Raw genomic sequence first — 16,700 nt, 5'->3', positions numbered from 1 at the left:
GAGTAATTATGCTTCCAAAAAAAAAAACCTATCAAAAACAAGACCAATCTAATCTGTGTGGTTGTAGAGTTAATTAAGGGTTTATAACAACCACATTCATTTGTACAGTACAAAAAAATATGAATGAGCTTGATGCTTACAGGCACTACTTTTAACATCATTTCTTCCCCTTACCCCTTTGTGTTGAGGTTGAATTTTAATATTCACTTATATAAAGTAATAATTTGGAGCAGCTTACTTTATATGTCATGGGAATTGATTGGGATTCTATAGGTAAGTTTGTCCAAGAACACGGGTTAAAATTCCTATGTGCGTTCATTTTGAATAGCTTTAAGAACTGACAGAGGACATATTTTAGATATTTATACATATATATATATATATATATATATATATATATATATATGCGTGTGTGTGTTTTTTTAACAGATACATATTTATGGGTTAAAACAGAGAATAATTTATCCTATTCAGCCAAGAAGGCCACATACAGCATACATATAAAAGACCAGAAAGTACCCACTTGTTTTAGATCCCATCTTTACCAGTGACTGTGTCTGTAGGAGTTAAATGTAAAAACTGTAACTGAGCAAAAAATATAATAATGTTGAAGCGTGTACTGTTTTTCCAGAAGATTTATTACTATGCTCTTGGCATAAAGATCTAGGTTAAACAGATGGTAACGTTCTTTCTCCTGCATTTTTCGACTTTTTTTTTTTTTTTAAATGTGACTCTATCATCTCTGCAAACTGGCCAATGTTCCCCCTGACACCGGGGAAACTGTGGTTTACATAGCTGCATGGCCCTCTTTACAAAAAAAAAAAAAAAGGAAAGGAAAACCAGTATAACAGGGCCTGACTGGACTCAGAACTGAGTGATTACATTCAGCCTATTTCAGGGAACTGGTTTCGTATTTGATCATTCTGAATGACGCTTTATGGCTTCGGCAGTAGCTGAGATGAGAGAAACCGAGAAAACCCAGAAGAACCACAAAGTTGTAAGTGCACAGAACATAGTAAATAGAATCTTAGAGTCTCTCGCAATTCGTTCACAGCATTTCAAAGGATCACCACAAGGGGTCAGTATAAAGCACAGAAAGAGCTGTTTTGTCATATTCTTGCATCACATTTGACGGTACATATCAAATGTTCAGTTTACATAAAGCACATTTAGGATCTTTTTTTTTCCCCCTCAAACTTTTCCTGTTGAAAAGATTAAGCTGTTTACACAGAGCCCGTGAGGTGGGATGAGTGTCGTTAAAAAGCACAACAGAAAAGTTGTCTGAGGACCATTTTTTGGTTCCTCTGTAGTTTTTTTGTTTTTTTGTTTTGTTTTGTTTTTAAATATACGCCCCATATAAAATTCAATATGAAGCACTATCTGGTCACATTTATAAAGAGTTCACAAAAAGACGACATGAATAAAGAAATTTTGAAACAGATAGTTGAAATGTTGACCATCAATTCACCGATTCACATCCACACAATACAACCCAGGGATAGTGAATTATACACTTTGTTTACGATCTCAATCATGAATCAATCTAAAAAATGCATCTGTTTGGGGAGCTTTCTACTCCAATGCACAGTAAACACAGACAGAGCGTGACGGGTGAATTGCTGATAAATAAATGCACAATCAAGAATTTAACATATCGTCTTATGAGTTGAATACGTTGTTTACACACTCAAAAGAACGGATATTTGGTGGGGGAAATGTGAGAAATGACTATTGAGCTGAAAATTAAAAGACAAAATACGTTCAATAAGCAAAGTACTGAAGTAGAAGATGACAACATCACTACATTTCCAGATATTCCACGCCATAGGGAACATATCAAAAAAGTAATCACAACACACAGAAGGGCAAAAAAAAGTCTCTAGCATTTGGGAATAAACAGCCATACAAAACATAAGTGGAAATATAAAATAAGAATCGAGAAAGCCAGGAGTTCAGCAGTAGTCCACTTTTGTTTGGGCTACTGGTGAGCTACACAGCAGCAAAGTCCACCCCCCACCCCCCAAACCAACCTCCCACCCCACCCCCCTGCAGCAAGAAGGATTCCCACCAGGGCAAGAGGAACAGTCATAGCCACTTAGGTTAGAGATAATCCTGACTTCAGCTACCACCGCATGGTTATTTGACAGGTATTACAAAAACAATATCAACAAGTCCTTTACATTTTATATTCTCGCCTCTGTGTTAAATCAGTTTTCGGCGTGATACGGAAAAAGGACATCAAGTTTAACCATCAGGATTATCCGTACCCAAGAGTCTGTGTCAAAAAAAATATCAAAGTATTTGCAAGGAATATACATTTCGTCAGGGTTACCAACACCGGCAGTGGCACTCGCTGATGGCAGAGCAATAGGAATGCTTTAACGAACGGACGGAATTGTCTGTGGATAAGTGGTAAAGGTCTCATCGGGGAGCTTCAATTTCTATTTACTTTTTTCGCGTTGAAACTAAAACTGAGTCTTTAGTTTAAGTCTGTAATATACAGGTAACAACTGAATTGCATTTCTTTGTTAAAATGGCTCCCCCTTTTAATTGCTATATCCAATATGGATTACCTACCATGTTAAATGGTATTCAGAGAGAAAGATCAGAGAGAAGACGCAAGTGCCTATCTTTTTAAGATAACCAATATCAAAGATGTGCCCCTTAACAGACATTATCAGCTGGCAACACCTTAAGCTATTAAACACGATCAAACGCCGATCGCAAGCTCCACCTCCAGCATTATCGCGCAAGCACCTTTTTTCCCCCAGGTGCTGAGTGTATTTCGGGATTCTTTTTCCATAACTTTTACATTATTTGTAAATCTGTTTTGCAAGTGCTTTTGTGTGGTTTTATACTGTTGTTAAACAGTAAAAAAAAAAAATTAAAAAGTGCCACATAACTATTTTAATCATTTGCTGAGTCAGAGTAGATTGACCCATTTTCCTATGGTTTGTTTCCTTGTGAATTATCAGTTCCGTAATGATTCACGGAGGATAAAGGTTTGTTCAGATATAGATATTGCATTAATCTACACCTTGAACTGAGCTAAGGTACAACCAGCTATCGCCTTTCTTTTGTTTATTGTTCAATTGTTAGTTGTCCTATACAGTCTAAGACTTACTTTGAAGCATTTTTAAAATACTTTTATGAGTAGTTATTAAGAGTAGAAGGAAAATTGAACCATAAACTTGAGATCTACCTCCAGGCAAAAGAGTTACAGATCAGCACGTTGCGCAAGCAAAGAAGAAATAATAATCTCAGAATGTTTCTTCCAAACAAATGCCAAAAATGTAGTCAGTTTTCTTCAGACTTAGGTCAAAATAACTGTCAAAAATATTATTTATAATATGATTATACATAGAGTATACTGTTACTGAGCGATTATATATATTATTCAATCTCTGATGTAAATGCAAGATACCACAGGCATCAGAGCTGTCACAGACCATTGCTGCCAGGGCAGGTTACAGTCAAGTACTATCTCACACTTCAAAAAGTGTTCTCCTCTGCTTATTCTCAGTGAGGGTCAGGAGACAGAGAGAGAGAGAGAGAGAGAGAGAGAGAGAGAGAGAGAGAGAGAGAGAGAGAGAGAGAGAGAGAGAGAAAGAGAGAGAGAGAGAGAGAAAGAGAGAGAGAGGAGCAGTGTGCCCTGCCGGTGCTGGGGGTTTGGAGCACAGTGCACAGACAATATAGAGTAATAGAAAAAGTGTGTGTGAATGTATATGTAGAGAAAGCATGTATGTGAGAGAGAGAGAGAGAGAGAGAGAGAGAGAGAGAGAGTGAATGTGAGTGTGTGCGTGTGCGTGTGTGTGTATGCAGCCTAAAGTAATCACACAAACTCAGCAACCCAACCCTTCCCAAAGTTCATTTACTGAGCCTCTTCTCAGTATGGGTAGGGTGGGTTTGGGTTGGCATAACATCCAAATTGGACCAGGTAGAACAGGGCCAGCAAACTCGTCCCACTAAGACGGGGCAGAGAATGGGGCGGAGCTGGGGCTGTGATTGGCCGACTTGACGATGGTGATGACACTTGTGGTGGCCACTTTTCCGGGAGAGAGGGGTCCACGAGTGACAGTCCGGGCGAAGCACTGCAGAGCCTCGTACTTGGCACGAAGAGCATCCAACTCTAACCGCATGCTGGCATTCTCTCGGGCCAGCTTATCTACCTCTTGTTGTAGCTCCGTCTTTTGCCGCTCCAGCTCCTCCTTCTGTGTAACGCGTTTGATCCGGCAGCTGGCGGCATATCCGCGGTTTTTCAGCGTACGCCGCCTTTGCTTCAGCCGCACCACGTCTTCCTTGGTCAGCCCGCGGAGGTGCTGGTTGAGCTCCCGCACCGACATGGCAACCAGTTCGTCATCGCTAAGCGCCGGGGCATTCTCACCCACCTCCTTCTTTACCTGTTAAACAAACAAACAAAAAGTCCCCCAAAAGGCACAAGCTTGAACACTACCTTAGGTTTGATCTCTAAACCTACTAAATGCAGAGGCCAATTAAAAATACATTGACCAATGGCACAACAAACACAACCTTACCTTTAAAGCTTTGCCTGCTTTAAAATTAGTCGTCATGCCCTGCATACAGACAACTGGCCAGAACTCCTCAGAAATTAATCTGTAACGAGAGGAATGAGGTATAATGTATCTTAGAGGATTTGAGCTACAGAACAGACATTAAACAAGAGATGAGCAAATAAGTTTGACAGAAGATTGATGTAGTCTCTAAAATGATCTCAAAACTGCAGAGATGAAGTTATTCACTGTCAGTTCTGAGTACTGGCCTACAGGTGTCAGTAGCATACAGGGAAACTGACCGTAGGAGAGGGGGGGCCACCCTGTTTACATGCAGTTACTTCTCACAATGTAGTTCACTAGACCGTTGCGAGAAAGCAAATAATAGAAACAGGTCAGTCCTCAGCATGGGGCTTCGTCTGATCTTTGCACTTAGCCGTTCACGCCAAGCTATTTTTGCCGCGGCGTTCTTCGGAAAAGATCTCCCTGTTCACTGTAACTCACGGTTGGCGCTGTTAATCTAGGAAAGGGCATGCTTGCTCGCGACTCCATTTCACGAGTAAAGCCCTCTGCAGGTTTGTCTGACAATCAGTTCTACCCTTCAAACACATCTACCTGCTGTTTGTGTCCATGCAGATGCCTCTGTGTTTGATAATGTTTAAGCCTAGAGGGTTTTACAGTTAAGTTTATTACGGTATCAGCTAATACTGACAGAGAAGCTATAAATGAGAAAGCATCGATCAACATGAGGTACAGTTAAACTCCTCGCGCTTCTGCTGCCATGGAGACAGCGCTACTGGGAGTACAGCTCACATGATCAGCTGAATGGTAAACAAACTTCATTCAGAAACCTTGCCACACACAGAGGATAATGTCAAGAGTAAAAAACTATGTAGCTCACTCTGAAACGATCCAATGCACTTCATCCAATGAGACTGATAAGAAAAAAGACGGCAAGGTGAAAGACAGTTGAACGGATGGATCAATTTATTTATGGCGCGTTGTAACGAAAATATAAACTGATAAATGTTTTTCTCTGACCTGAACAGATTTCATACAGCGTGTTTCTGAGCTTAACAAGCAGCTTCTATTTCTGAACACCATCAGGCTATCTTTGGTTCAACATATCCAAATACAGAGTATAACGTTGTCACACACACACACACACACACACACACACAAGCCATGTGTTATAGGACGTCTTATTAGGTAAAAGTTTTAATTGAGTTATGGCTATACAGTAGGCTACTTTAAATCTCCAGCAGATTCATGGAAAATTCCAGAAGGTACTGTCACACAGGAATAGTTTCCCCTACACAGTCACTGCTTGTATTTCTGCTTTTAGACAATGTGCTTTATCAGGTTTAAGGGGTATGGCCAGCAGGCTGGATCCTGTTACACTGGGCTTTCCTAGTTAGCTTCATGCCCTTACTTAACTCTCTCCGGATATATTTAGCTCACTGTGCTGACACAAAATTCTGCCAACAACATAATTTAAATGGAAAACCGATAAGTGATAGCCTACCTCATTTAGAAATAAACAGCATATTCTTAGTACGGCCGATGTGAACTACAACTTTCAACCGACAATTATCTTGGAGTGAGAGTCATTATCTAAATTTTTCCTCTGGGATGTTAATCCCTTATTCTAGGGAAAAACATCCGCTCTTATCATGTTTCGTATCTGTGTCGGGCAGACTGAGTTTGATGCAGGTGGCCTCCAAGTTCTCCCGTCTTGCGCATAATTTAGGTTTCATCAGAATCTACTGGCTTTACTCAGAAACCTTTGGCAACGAACTAAATTAGAGCACATCCAGTTTACCAAAGCAGTTTTGTGATGAATTCCATGACGTATGAGATCTAGCTATCTCCATTTACCAAAAAACAGGTGTTAGGAATAGTAGAAAATGCACTGGTTTTGGTAACAGTGCAAAGTTCAAACTGACTCATGAGTGGTCTGCTTTATGAAAACCACACCGGACCTCCTCTGGGCATCTTATTGTTCTGGTATTGTAAGTAATGTAGAACAGATATGCTCAGATTATTTTTGCTTTGATAACGCAGGCAACACAGGAAACAAAATAACAAATGAACAAATGAAAAAAAAAGAAAGAAAGTAATAATCGGAGTCTCGATTCATAACATCTGTTCAGTGACCCCACTATTCACTGCTCTCATCAAAATATTATTTCTCTTAAAGCGTTCGGCAATCACAACAAAAGCAAAGGAGTTTGTGCAGATCATGTGTGTGTTTACACGCTTTGTGGTTGTGTGTTTACACGCTCAAACTGTTGATCTGTTTTGCAGGTCTGATAATGAGTATGTCCAATTGCATCTGGAAGTTCTAGAAATATTCTCTGGTTTAACATGGGAAACCGTACTATCCCTATGGGGAAAGACTAGAAATGTGACAGATGACGCAGGAACAGTAGGAAAGAGAAGGAAGCAGGTTCCTCGACAGTGAGTTGGCTCAGAAAGCATTCCCTAAAAACAGGCTGCGTCAGGAGGGGGGGGGGATACTCTGGATTTCTTTCCAGGGGAAAGGACCACCATATTCAAATGGAAAAAATTCCTCCCTCTCCATACATGGGGGCCTCCAGCTTTTCAGCTCTCATACACACACACACACACACAACGCATTTCCTTGACATTCCTTCGGCATGTGGTCCTCTCTCCACTTGGACTTGGAGCTGGGGGTGACCTAACGGGGCCCCCCTCTTTCCTGCGTGGCCCTGCACGGAGAGGAAAGGTTCTAATTTCCCAAGGCTGAAGCCCCGTTTTCATCATTTTTCCACGAGAACAACGGATACATTTTTTACGATTCAGCACTGCCTTTGACTGGATGCATTTGACAGCCCATAAGAACACTAGTCCTCTTTCTCTAGAGTAAGTACAGGGAGAAAAAAAAAAGTAAAAAAAAAGAAAACATGTCAGTGGGAGTGGCCCTGAGAGAGGAGCACAGAGAGGGTCTCTGAAGTGTGGATAACAGAACTGCATTCCTCACCCCCCCCATACATACACACACACACACACACACACACTCTAAGAAAAGAAAGGGGGCCCCCCAATTTCCATTTTGAAAAGCTGTATACATAATGCCTTTTGCATAACGTTCATAGTATTAGAGTGAGATAGGGAAATAGTACTAAAAATCAAAGCCATTAACTCCACCCCCATCATTTTAAAATGTGTCTGGTTTACTAGCCAATGAGAAAAAAGCAATGGCAATAAACAGGGTTAAAAATAGAGCGGAGGAATAAACAGTGACCAGTCTGCTGCTCGCTGTGTAACTAATTGTGAAACAGTAAGAGGATATGTGAGCACAAGCAGAATTGAAACTATTCGCTGATCACAAGAGAGAGGGATGATTGTATCAGCCCTGTTCTAATATGACATGTCAGTGGCATCCGGGGAGGGCAGGCGTGGGGGGGCGGTGGGGGCATCATAAGATTGTTTGTCATCATGCCAAAACTCCATGAGTGTTGAAGGGGGCTGACAACGTTATTGTCGGTTCATTCAGTGGACAAACAGGGTTCCGCCCCCCGCCCCCCCCTTCACTCCACCCACAATCGCCCCCAAACCCTAAAGTCATTTTGAAATATTTTTACATACATTTCAGGCAGCTAACTGGAAAATTCAACAAGAAGCCAAAAAGATAACATTGCTGAGTTGTCTTTCCCCATTACCAGTTTTTCTGTCTCTTTTACTTCATATTCCCTTAAGTATGACGTTATTCATTTCCTCAGAAACAAGTGTAATATCAGAGGTATTCGTGCATAAGCATTTCATAAAAGCAATAGCAACATTTTCCTAATTTTTCTCAAAGACTTAATTCATACAGGCCACATAAATGAAACCTAGCTATCAAACTTCTAGCCAAAATAAAGTCATAATGTTTACTGAATTTTACAGACATTTGCTTTTCTAGTCATGACGTTTTTGGTGACCTCACTGAGTAATTTTAATGGCTGGGTAACTGCATATTTGAGTTACTTTTTTTTGGCGTACAGTCTGAGAGCCAAGTCTCGAAACCCCAGCCCTGTCATGGAATTCAAAGCTACTGATGATGAGTGCGAAATATGAGTCTACCTTGTTTTAGAAGTCAAGTAACTATTCAAATTCAGAGGCTGTTATGACAGTCGCCAGACTGACACAAGACCTCTGGCTAAGGTAAACAACACTTCAAAGAGGAGGGCACTGGCATTCCAGTGATAAATGGAGCAATGGCTTGTCTTAGCTATTTGTTTTGCCCCTCTCTCTCTCTCTCTCTCTCTCTCTCTCTCTCCCTCTCTCTCTCTCCCCCCCTCCCCTTTGGTTAATAGTCTGTCTTCAACTTGAAACAGACATGATGTTCCACTTCATGGTCAACTGCTAAGTTAGTATGTGAGAAAGCTTCTCTCTGATTTTGGTAACGTCTGTTGTGTTTTCACAGGAAAGCATGGAGACTTGTCTGCTAGGAGCCCCTGCCCATTTGCTTCTACAGCACAGTGCATTTGGTGGGATATTATGTAAAGGAAATGGAGAGCATAGCTGAGCCGTGAGTCATGCTGTTTACTGGTAAGAGCGAGGACGAGCGGCAGGGAATCACACCCTCCCAAACTGACGTTTCCTGGAAAATCCCGTTGTTTCGCGGGGCGGAAGGAAAAGTACGGGGATACTTGGGAATGGCTGGCTGGCGTGACCGCCGGAACTTTTTACGGATAGGGAGGAGAGGTAGAGATATCTGAGCGCAGCTATTTTCCAACCAGGGACTCAGGGATTCGAAGGAATGTTAAGTATGCAAAAAGCAAAGACAAACCCGTCCAGAATGTACAATTGTGAAGCCTTCACTCCGCTACTAATCTCTCAGAGCAAAATCTCTCAGATTAAAATGAGGTAACATCACATTTCCTAGACTGTCTCACAATTCATTGAGTTCAAAGACTTGTTTATACGTGACGGAACACTGATGTGACACCAACATCTTTGGGGGAGGAAAATATTTTTTATATTTTAATGTATTCTGCATATGTGTTCACTGTCTTGAAACATTCATCTGCCTTACAGATTCCTCAGTAATGTGAACTAGCACATCTGGACAATTTCTCAGACATCATTCTGTAGCCAGTGAAGATGAGACAGGGAAACAACATCAGGAACATTTAACTCATAAAAAAAAAAACACCAAATCACCCAAATGAATATTGTGCAGACCAGACAGCTTTGTCCACACCCTAAACCACAGCGTGACGAGGTCACTGCTCTCAGATCCAGAGACTGGTGAAGAGGAGCAGGAAAGGGCTGGGTGCTGCCTGGTGGTGTGTGGTACACACTCCCATGGAGCTGAAGGGAGCCAGTTCATATCCCACACACTCTAATGAAGAAGCATTAATGAATACTTTTGACATTAATACAGTCTTAAAAATTCATTTATAAGTTCTGAGTGTTCCTTGGGAACTCATATAATGAACAAATTTCACTTCACTGGTTGGAACTTTATAGTGTTTATGCTAACCAATAGTTCCTCAGCAACCAGGCATTTCCCAACACTTTCATATTTTCCTCTTTAAGCCCAACTGTGTCATGATGACCATTGTACATAACCATACCAGCCTTGGTCAAAATTTAACTCCTAAATTTAAAATTTCAGGATTGTTTTGCGGCAATTGATTCTGGACTTTCCCGTTGTTTCATTCTGAGTCAATAACCAATACCAACGTTTCATTCACTTTCAAAAGCCTCCTTGCAAAACCGCACAGAGTACTGTAAGCGTCAGTCAGACGCGCAATCCTAACCACAGTTTTTTTTTTTTTCTTCTCTTTTTTTCAGATCTAACCCTTTCAGATGAGTGTGACACATTATCTTGCTCTTTTAATAGGCTCAAATTTCAATTCATTTACAGCATTATAAAACACCAATCTTAATGCCATAAACACACTTAACAGGTACCAGCCTTGCATTAGTCAATCCCAAGCGATTTTTTTTTTTTTCTCGAGGCTTCAGAGGTCACAGCCAAGAGAGATGGCAAAAAAACCGCCTACCTCACTTTGGTGACTCTCCCACGTGTGCATCTCATGATGGAGCTGAGCACGCACTTCCCCTGTGTTTCTAAAAGCAGCATGCAGACGACACACTAAGTGTAGGAGGTCATCACCACAGATACATCAATAGTGACTCAGACTAGCCCACAGGGGAGGTCACAGAGCAAACGCTTACAGTATAAGAAGAGCGACAAGATGACGAATTACGCCTCCTCCAAGATTTTCCACCCCAAAACATATATGTATATGTCTAAATACGTGTATATGACCATGGTCACTGATATGATGAGAGTACATGGTACCTATCACCTGATTTCCCCCCCCCCCCCCCCCCCCCCAGGCATGCAGTCACCACCAAAATATGAAATCTTCTCATGCCCTTCGCTAACAGCACATTCCGTAAACCGAAGAATGGATAATGGCTAAGAATTAATCTCAAGCCCAGCAACAGGCTTTTTTAAAATTATGCCACCTCAGATTTACAGCTGAGACATGCTCTCTGACAGCTAGGGTTTCACTGTTGGCCGTTACAGGGCGGCCTTCCTAATATATAGTCACTGGTCCTGATTTGGAGATCCTCCACTCCGACATTTTTCTGATGTTGATGCTAAACATAGCACAGCCAAATTAGTCGAAATGGTACAACTTTTCAGTAGTATCATTCTGACAGCATGCAAGAATTCCTTCACAAGCTCATAGTCCACACTCCTTTCAATTGTCCATAGATGGTCATGTTTAATACTTAAAAATATTCATTGTTCATGTTACATAACTGCTTAAATTTACTGGACTGTTTTGCCCTTTCACCAAATATTAGCAGCTATGTTTTTCTCAATTTCAGAGTGGCTACTAACAACTACTTTATCATACACGGTGGAAATGAATCACATTATCCAGTTATGACTCACCTTTCCTATGAGGGCGTAACTTGGTCTAATACATGACATACTCAGTAAACTGGACAGAACTGACCATAATATAGACCAGTACTTCTCAGTTTGACCAATTTTGGCGAAAAAAAAAGAGGTAGAGATTTATAAACTGTTTAAATGGAGCAAGTCTAAGCCTTTAAATCCTTTGGACACTTTCAGACCGGTATATAGTCGTTATCTCAGCTTTCACTCATTGCCGTAAACCTGGAAGGGCTGACTCATTCAAATGGATCTCCTTGGTTCACCCAAAAGTTTACCTCAGACTTAGTCTGACTTGTGATTTAGTTACATCTGTTAATATCCAACTGTATCGGGATTTTCGATGACGTTGAAATCAGACTTACAAAAAAGGCACATAACGGCTGTTATTTAGCGTTGGCACTGATCTTAAGCCGTCTCTTTGAAAAACAATGCTAAGTACTGGAATCTGCTTGTGGCAGAGCGAGTCCAAGGCGCTGTTTACTTTGAAGACTGACATAACGTCACTCTCAGTTTTCCAGCATATCCCTCTGTAACACAAGACTGAAATGATATTGCGTAAACGCCAAATCTCTGAAAAGACTGTTCTTACACTACTGGCAGAAAATGCACGATTATTTTGTGGGTAGACCCCTTTGGCGCTTCTCTTCATGGTGGGCTACACACTTAGTGCCCTTTGTCCTAGAATTCTAAACGTTGACCACGTGTTGTTTCCTTATGTCGTAATATTAAAGATTAGCGAGGGGCTTGTGGTATGAATGAGAAAGTATAATTCATGCAAAATTATTACAATTCACACAAAGGCGGACGACAAGTAAATTAATAATTTGTACACGAGCATACTTTAGCAAGTTAATTCTTTGGGGCTACAGTGCGAAATATTTTAGAAAACAAGTTTTATAAAACCAAGAGACTGCCGTCTACGCTCAGAATGGGATTCCCATTCGTTAAAAGTTATGGAATGATCTGGAGAAGTTTGTGGCAGATAGAGTAATCGACGCAACCCCTCGCACGTGTCCAAACTAAGATGACGAATAAACTATTTTTTAACATTAAATACTGCCGAAAAGTTGTTCTGGTTTTATTTCTGTTTTTCCTGATAACATGTCCTTCAAAAGTTTGTGAAAATAAGGGAAAATAATAATGCTATGTCGACAAGTACATTTCGGGCAGGCTTCATGCGTAGATCCGTCATCATGAGAACATCAGCATATTCGATAGGAATTTCAAAACATCTCCCAGAAAAGCTCGTACACCTTACCTTGTGAACGCGGAATTACTGACGGGGTTGAGTTTATTTTTGCGAAGTATCCTGTAGGAATAGGTTGATGTGTCTTCTTCTCAAGTGAGAAAAGTGTCCAGCAATCGAAGCGAAAAGTAACTCTGAACTAAATTAACTACAAAACAACAACAATGTATCAACATTCCACTCTCTGCTTCCGCAAGCACTCACGTCACCAATTCCTCGTGACCGCCCCCTCCATTCATGAAAATAACTTTCTGCTGACGTCAGCCAGGCGGGAAACTAGTGGAGGCCAGAAATAGATGCAGCTAGAGAATTTTTTGGAGAGTTGGTAAACTAATCTATTAGGTGCGAATTTTACAATACACTTAGGAAACAGGCACGCGCAATACAGGGAGAATAACGGACCCCAGTTTTTCTTAAATAGTCTGAAAAACAACAATACTTTCGAAAGTGTTTTTTTTTCTTTTAAATCATTTGTGGTGTTGCGGAATTAAAATGCACTGTTACCAGGGCGTACACTCCGTTTTCGAAACGAAAACAGTTTTCTTCATTCTTTAACATTTAGTAGCACTTGACGTGATTAGGGTTATCTAAGTTTGTCAGAAATTGCTCCGTCTCATGACACGAGGAACCAACAGCGCCCTCTGTCCACGGGTCTTTATACTTTTAGAGTAGCCTACAGAGAAGTGACTATTTCCCTTCCGGCTTCTATTTACATAGTCACCACGGAAAATAAATAAATACATAAATAAACACGAATTTTACTAGGGGGGTATTCCAGAAAGCGGGGTTGGTGAAAACTTAACTCAGAGTAGGTAGTAAACCTCCTATTAGAAGAGCCTCATTACTTCACTCTCCCAGCAAAAGAAAGCCACAGGGGTCTTCTATTTGGAGGTTTGCTACTTGTTCTGAGTTAACTAACTTTTAAGTTTTCACTAAACCCACTTTCTGGAAAACCCCCCAGATCTAAAACCTATCAAATATCTGTGCTGTCAGTATACAAATCTCTCAAGGACTTTGTTTCCCTTTACCAAATATTACCGTTCTCTTCTGAAAGGTCTTCTTAATTTTATTATTGCAGCTTTCTAAGCCCTGTCATAGGAAGCTGTATAATGCTGGATTTTGTTACAGGCTTACAACGTCTAATTTGACATCCAAGAGACTTGCTAAAACTCCATAATAAACCCAACAGATTTGTTTGTGTGGAATTAAAACAGCAACGTGGAAACACAGAAAAAAAAAGAGCAGTTTCCTTCTCTTGAATCCGTGTTAGGTTTCCATATTGTTTTTACTGAAACTCTCCTTGTAAAATGAGATTTGCACAGATGCTTTCTCTAACTTCCTTCCAAAGGAACTGACTAACGTTTTTAGACTTCAGGCAATCCGTCAGGGCATAGGTCCAGGGGTTGCTCGTTTTTGCCCTTCTTTCTGTTCAAGAGCACTGACACGGGTGACTCAACACACATGTATTTTGCTCAGAAGGGACATATGGATCTAATTGTACGTTGCTGTAATCGGATATTTCGTCTACAGCACAAGTTGAAAGTAACTGAGGTTTATGAGTTGGTGAGTAATCATTTACACTTGCGTTCTGGGTGGCTTCTCTGGTGCAGAGATTTCCCTGAAACATCTCTAAATCTGTTGCTATCGCACATAGAAGAGATTTATAGATTTTCAACGTTTTCCTCCAGTTCATTTGTCCTCAAATCATTGCATAATTGTCAATGAGGCAAGAATATTACTTCAATTAGTTTTACTCAAAAGCTTTTCTAAATTCAACATCATAATTGTTTTGAACATGTGCTCTTCTGCTTTGAACATGTGCTCCTCAGTCTAGCCATTTATATTGTATTCACAATGAAATGATTCATATTTCCTGGTCTGAAGTGATGCAGCAATCATTATGTTGATATGATCTCATAAAAATTACGATTCATCTAGAGCGTTTTACAGTATTGTGCACAAGGTTTGGCTGCAGTTCATTTCAATATCCCACGAGACTAAACTGTTGACAATTATATTCACATTTTTTTTTCTGACATAACATCATTATGCATTTGATCTATGATTTTTAAAAAAAAAAACATACAGTGTTGATCAAACATAGTGCAGTGAGGTCCATCATTGTTATGAAAAGATTGATTAGGTAGAGAAGTTTATAGTGGGACCATGAAAGACCACAGAAATATATTAATATCGACAATAACAGGTTTTTCTGTAGGACTCTCACGATCGAACTTACTTTTCACACAAATTACATAGATGTGAATTTCACCTCATCTCATGAGAAGCATTATACGTCAGTTCGTTCTATGCCGAGTTTTGGCGAGGCTAGAAATTTAGCCTCGGAAGAAATATAATCATGTATAAAAATCTGTGTAAGTAAAAGAAATCCCAGTGTTTTAGGGCTAGGCAATAACACTGAAAAACATTGAGTCATATCTGCCCCTAAGTGGTTTTGTGTGAAAGCGTTCATTTGCAAAATACTTTAGCAGTTTTTCAGACTTCCCTTGTGACATGGGATTTATATTTGGAACACTGACTAAGCATTCCACTGACCTCATCGAAATATGTATCAAAAACACATTATATAACAAGTTGGCTGTTTGGTGTAGCATTGACACACTTGGTGAAGTGGTAAGATCTAGTAGTATGCTATAAAATAATGGTCAGAAGTCTAGCCCATCTTAGCTTTTGGCTGCATTCGGTCTACATGTAATTTTTGGCTGTTCCGTGAAGTCTCAGTTGTATTGTTGCATTACTATATAAACAGCAGCTTATGAGTGACAGAAATAATAGAATTCAAGGCCTTTGTGCTGGTCTCAAAGGGAGATGGCAATTTGAGGTTCACTGTGCAAGCAGGTATGTTTTCAATAAAACATTTAAAAACTGTAACTAAGCACACATGTTTTCACCATTGAGGTTGGATCATAAGAACATGTTTATTTCAGTGTGTGCCTCAAAGTGCTTGCTTTGTGGTGTTCTTTTCTGGGTGAGAGTTCTGTTTTCTTTTGTCTGGCAGGAACAGAAACGTCTGTTTCCATGCCTGACATCATTTTGTAATGCGAGGATACTTGGAAACAGTATTCTCTGTAATACCCTGCAGCCTTTGCAAAGAGGCAACAGTGCCACCCAGAATCAAGTTATGTGCCAAGATTTGCATGTTTGCTATATATAATTCTGTGTAGTTTGCCTTCATTTGTTTTATGAAAACGTATAATGTGATTTACTGGACATTTGTTCATATTTTAATTTACTGGTGGAGGGTAGGGCGTAGGGAAGGGATTCGCGAGAATCCAAATTTGATTTTCATTGCCATCATGTGGAAAAAATATGTGGTGTCTCAATACGAAACCAATCTCTCAAGTCTTAGATAAAACAGAGAAACCGAGAGACCGAGTTTGATATTCTGGAAAATATGTGGTTTATATATACTCGCATTTTTACCTTGTGATTTGGAAACAAATCAAAGGTCTCTTGATACTTTTATTTTGAAAAAAAAGGACCGTTTAGCAGCCAGTAAAAAAACGTCTTATTATTTCGTCATTGACGTCAGTGTGTCCTTACGGACCATGGAGCCGACACACTGAGAACAAAGTAAATATAAAACAAAATTCACATGCATTGTTGTTTTATTTTAAGAACATGTAGCAGATGTAGTCTTCTCTGGTGTATACTCACTGTCTGGAGTAACAGTCAGATGTTTGAAATCTAGCGCTTATGTAGACTGAATAGTAGTGACTAACGTTAGCAAGCTAAGTTAGCTGGTTTTAGCCCTCAGTTGATGGCTAGCAAATTGGTATGCTAGCTGTAGTAGATAAGTTTGAAGACTGCATTGCTACTACATAATATTTGGGCCAGCTAATCTAGCCATCGCTCTGCCAGTACCACTCTCGTAACGTTAAAATGAGAAGTTTAGAAATCTGACATCGATAGGCCTTCATGTAGTCGCTGGCCAGTGTAGGCTGTCAGACTTCAATACATGTTAGTTTACATTAAATGTTTCGGGTAA

At 40.2% G+C, this 16,700-nt stretch overlaps 1 protein-coding gene across 1 annotated transcript; it reads right to left on the bottom strand.

Annotated features, from left to right (window-relative positions):
- Nucleotides 1-3,833: 3,833 nt before the first annotated feature.
- Nucleotides 3,834-12,738, bottom strand: mafk (v-maf avian musculoaponeurotic fibrosarcoma oncogene homolog K). Its single transcript, XM_030790639.1, has 3 exons — nucleotides 12,704-12,738; nucleotides 4,536-4,614; nucleotides 3,834-4,400 (listed from the first exon to the last, which is right to left on the bottom strand). The coding sequence occupies exons 2-3, from the start codon at nucleotides 4,578-4,580 to the stop codon at nucleotides 3,966-3,968; spliced, it is 480 nt and encodes a 159-aa protein (XP_030646499.1). The 5' UTR covers nucleotides 4,581-4,614; nucleotides 12,704-12,738; the 3' UTR covers nucleotides 3,834-3,965.
- Between the last annotated feature and the right edge of the window lie 3,962 nt (nucleotides 12,739-16,700).

This window comes from Chanos chanos, chromosome 13 (assembly GCF_902362185.1).
Source record: "Chanos chanos chromosome 13, fChaCha1.1, whole genome shotgun sequence".
Classification (NCBI taxonomy): domain Eukaryota; kingdom Metazoa; phylum Chordata; class Actinopteri; order Gonorynchiformes; family Chanidae; genus Chanos; species Chanos chanos.
Note: the sequence above shows the minus strand (reverse complement) of the source record. Positions and strands in the feature narration are given on the sequence as shown.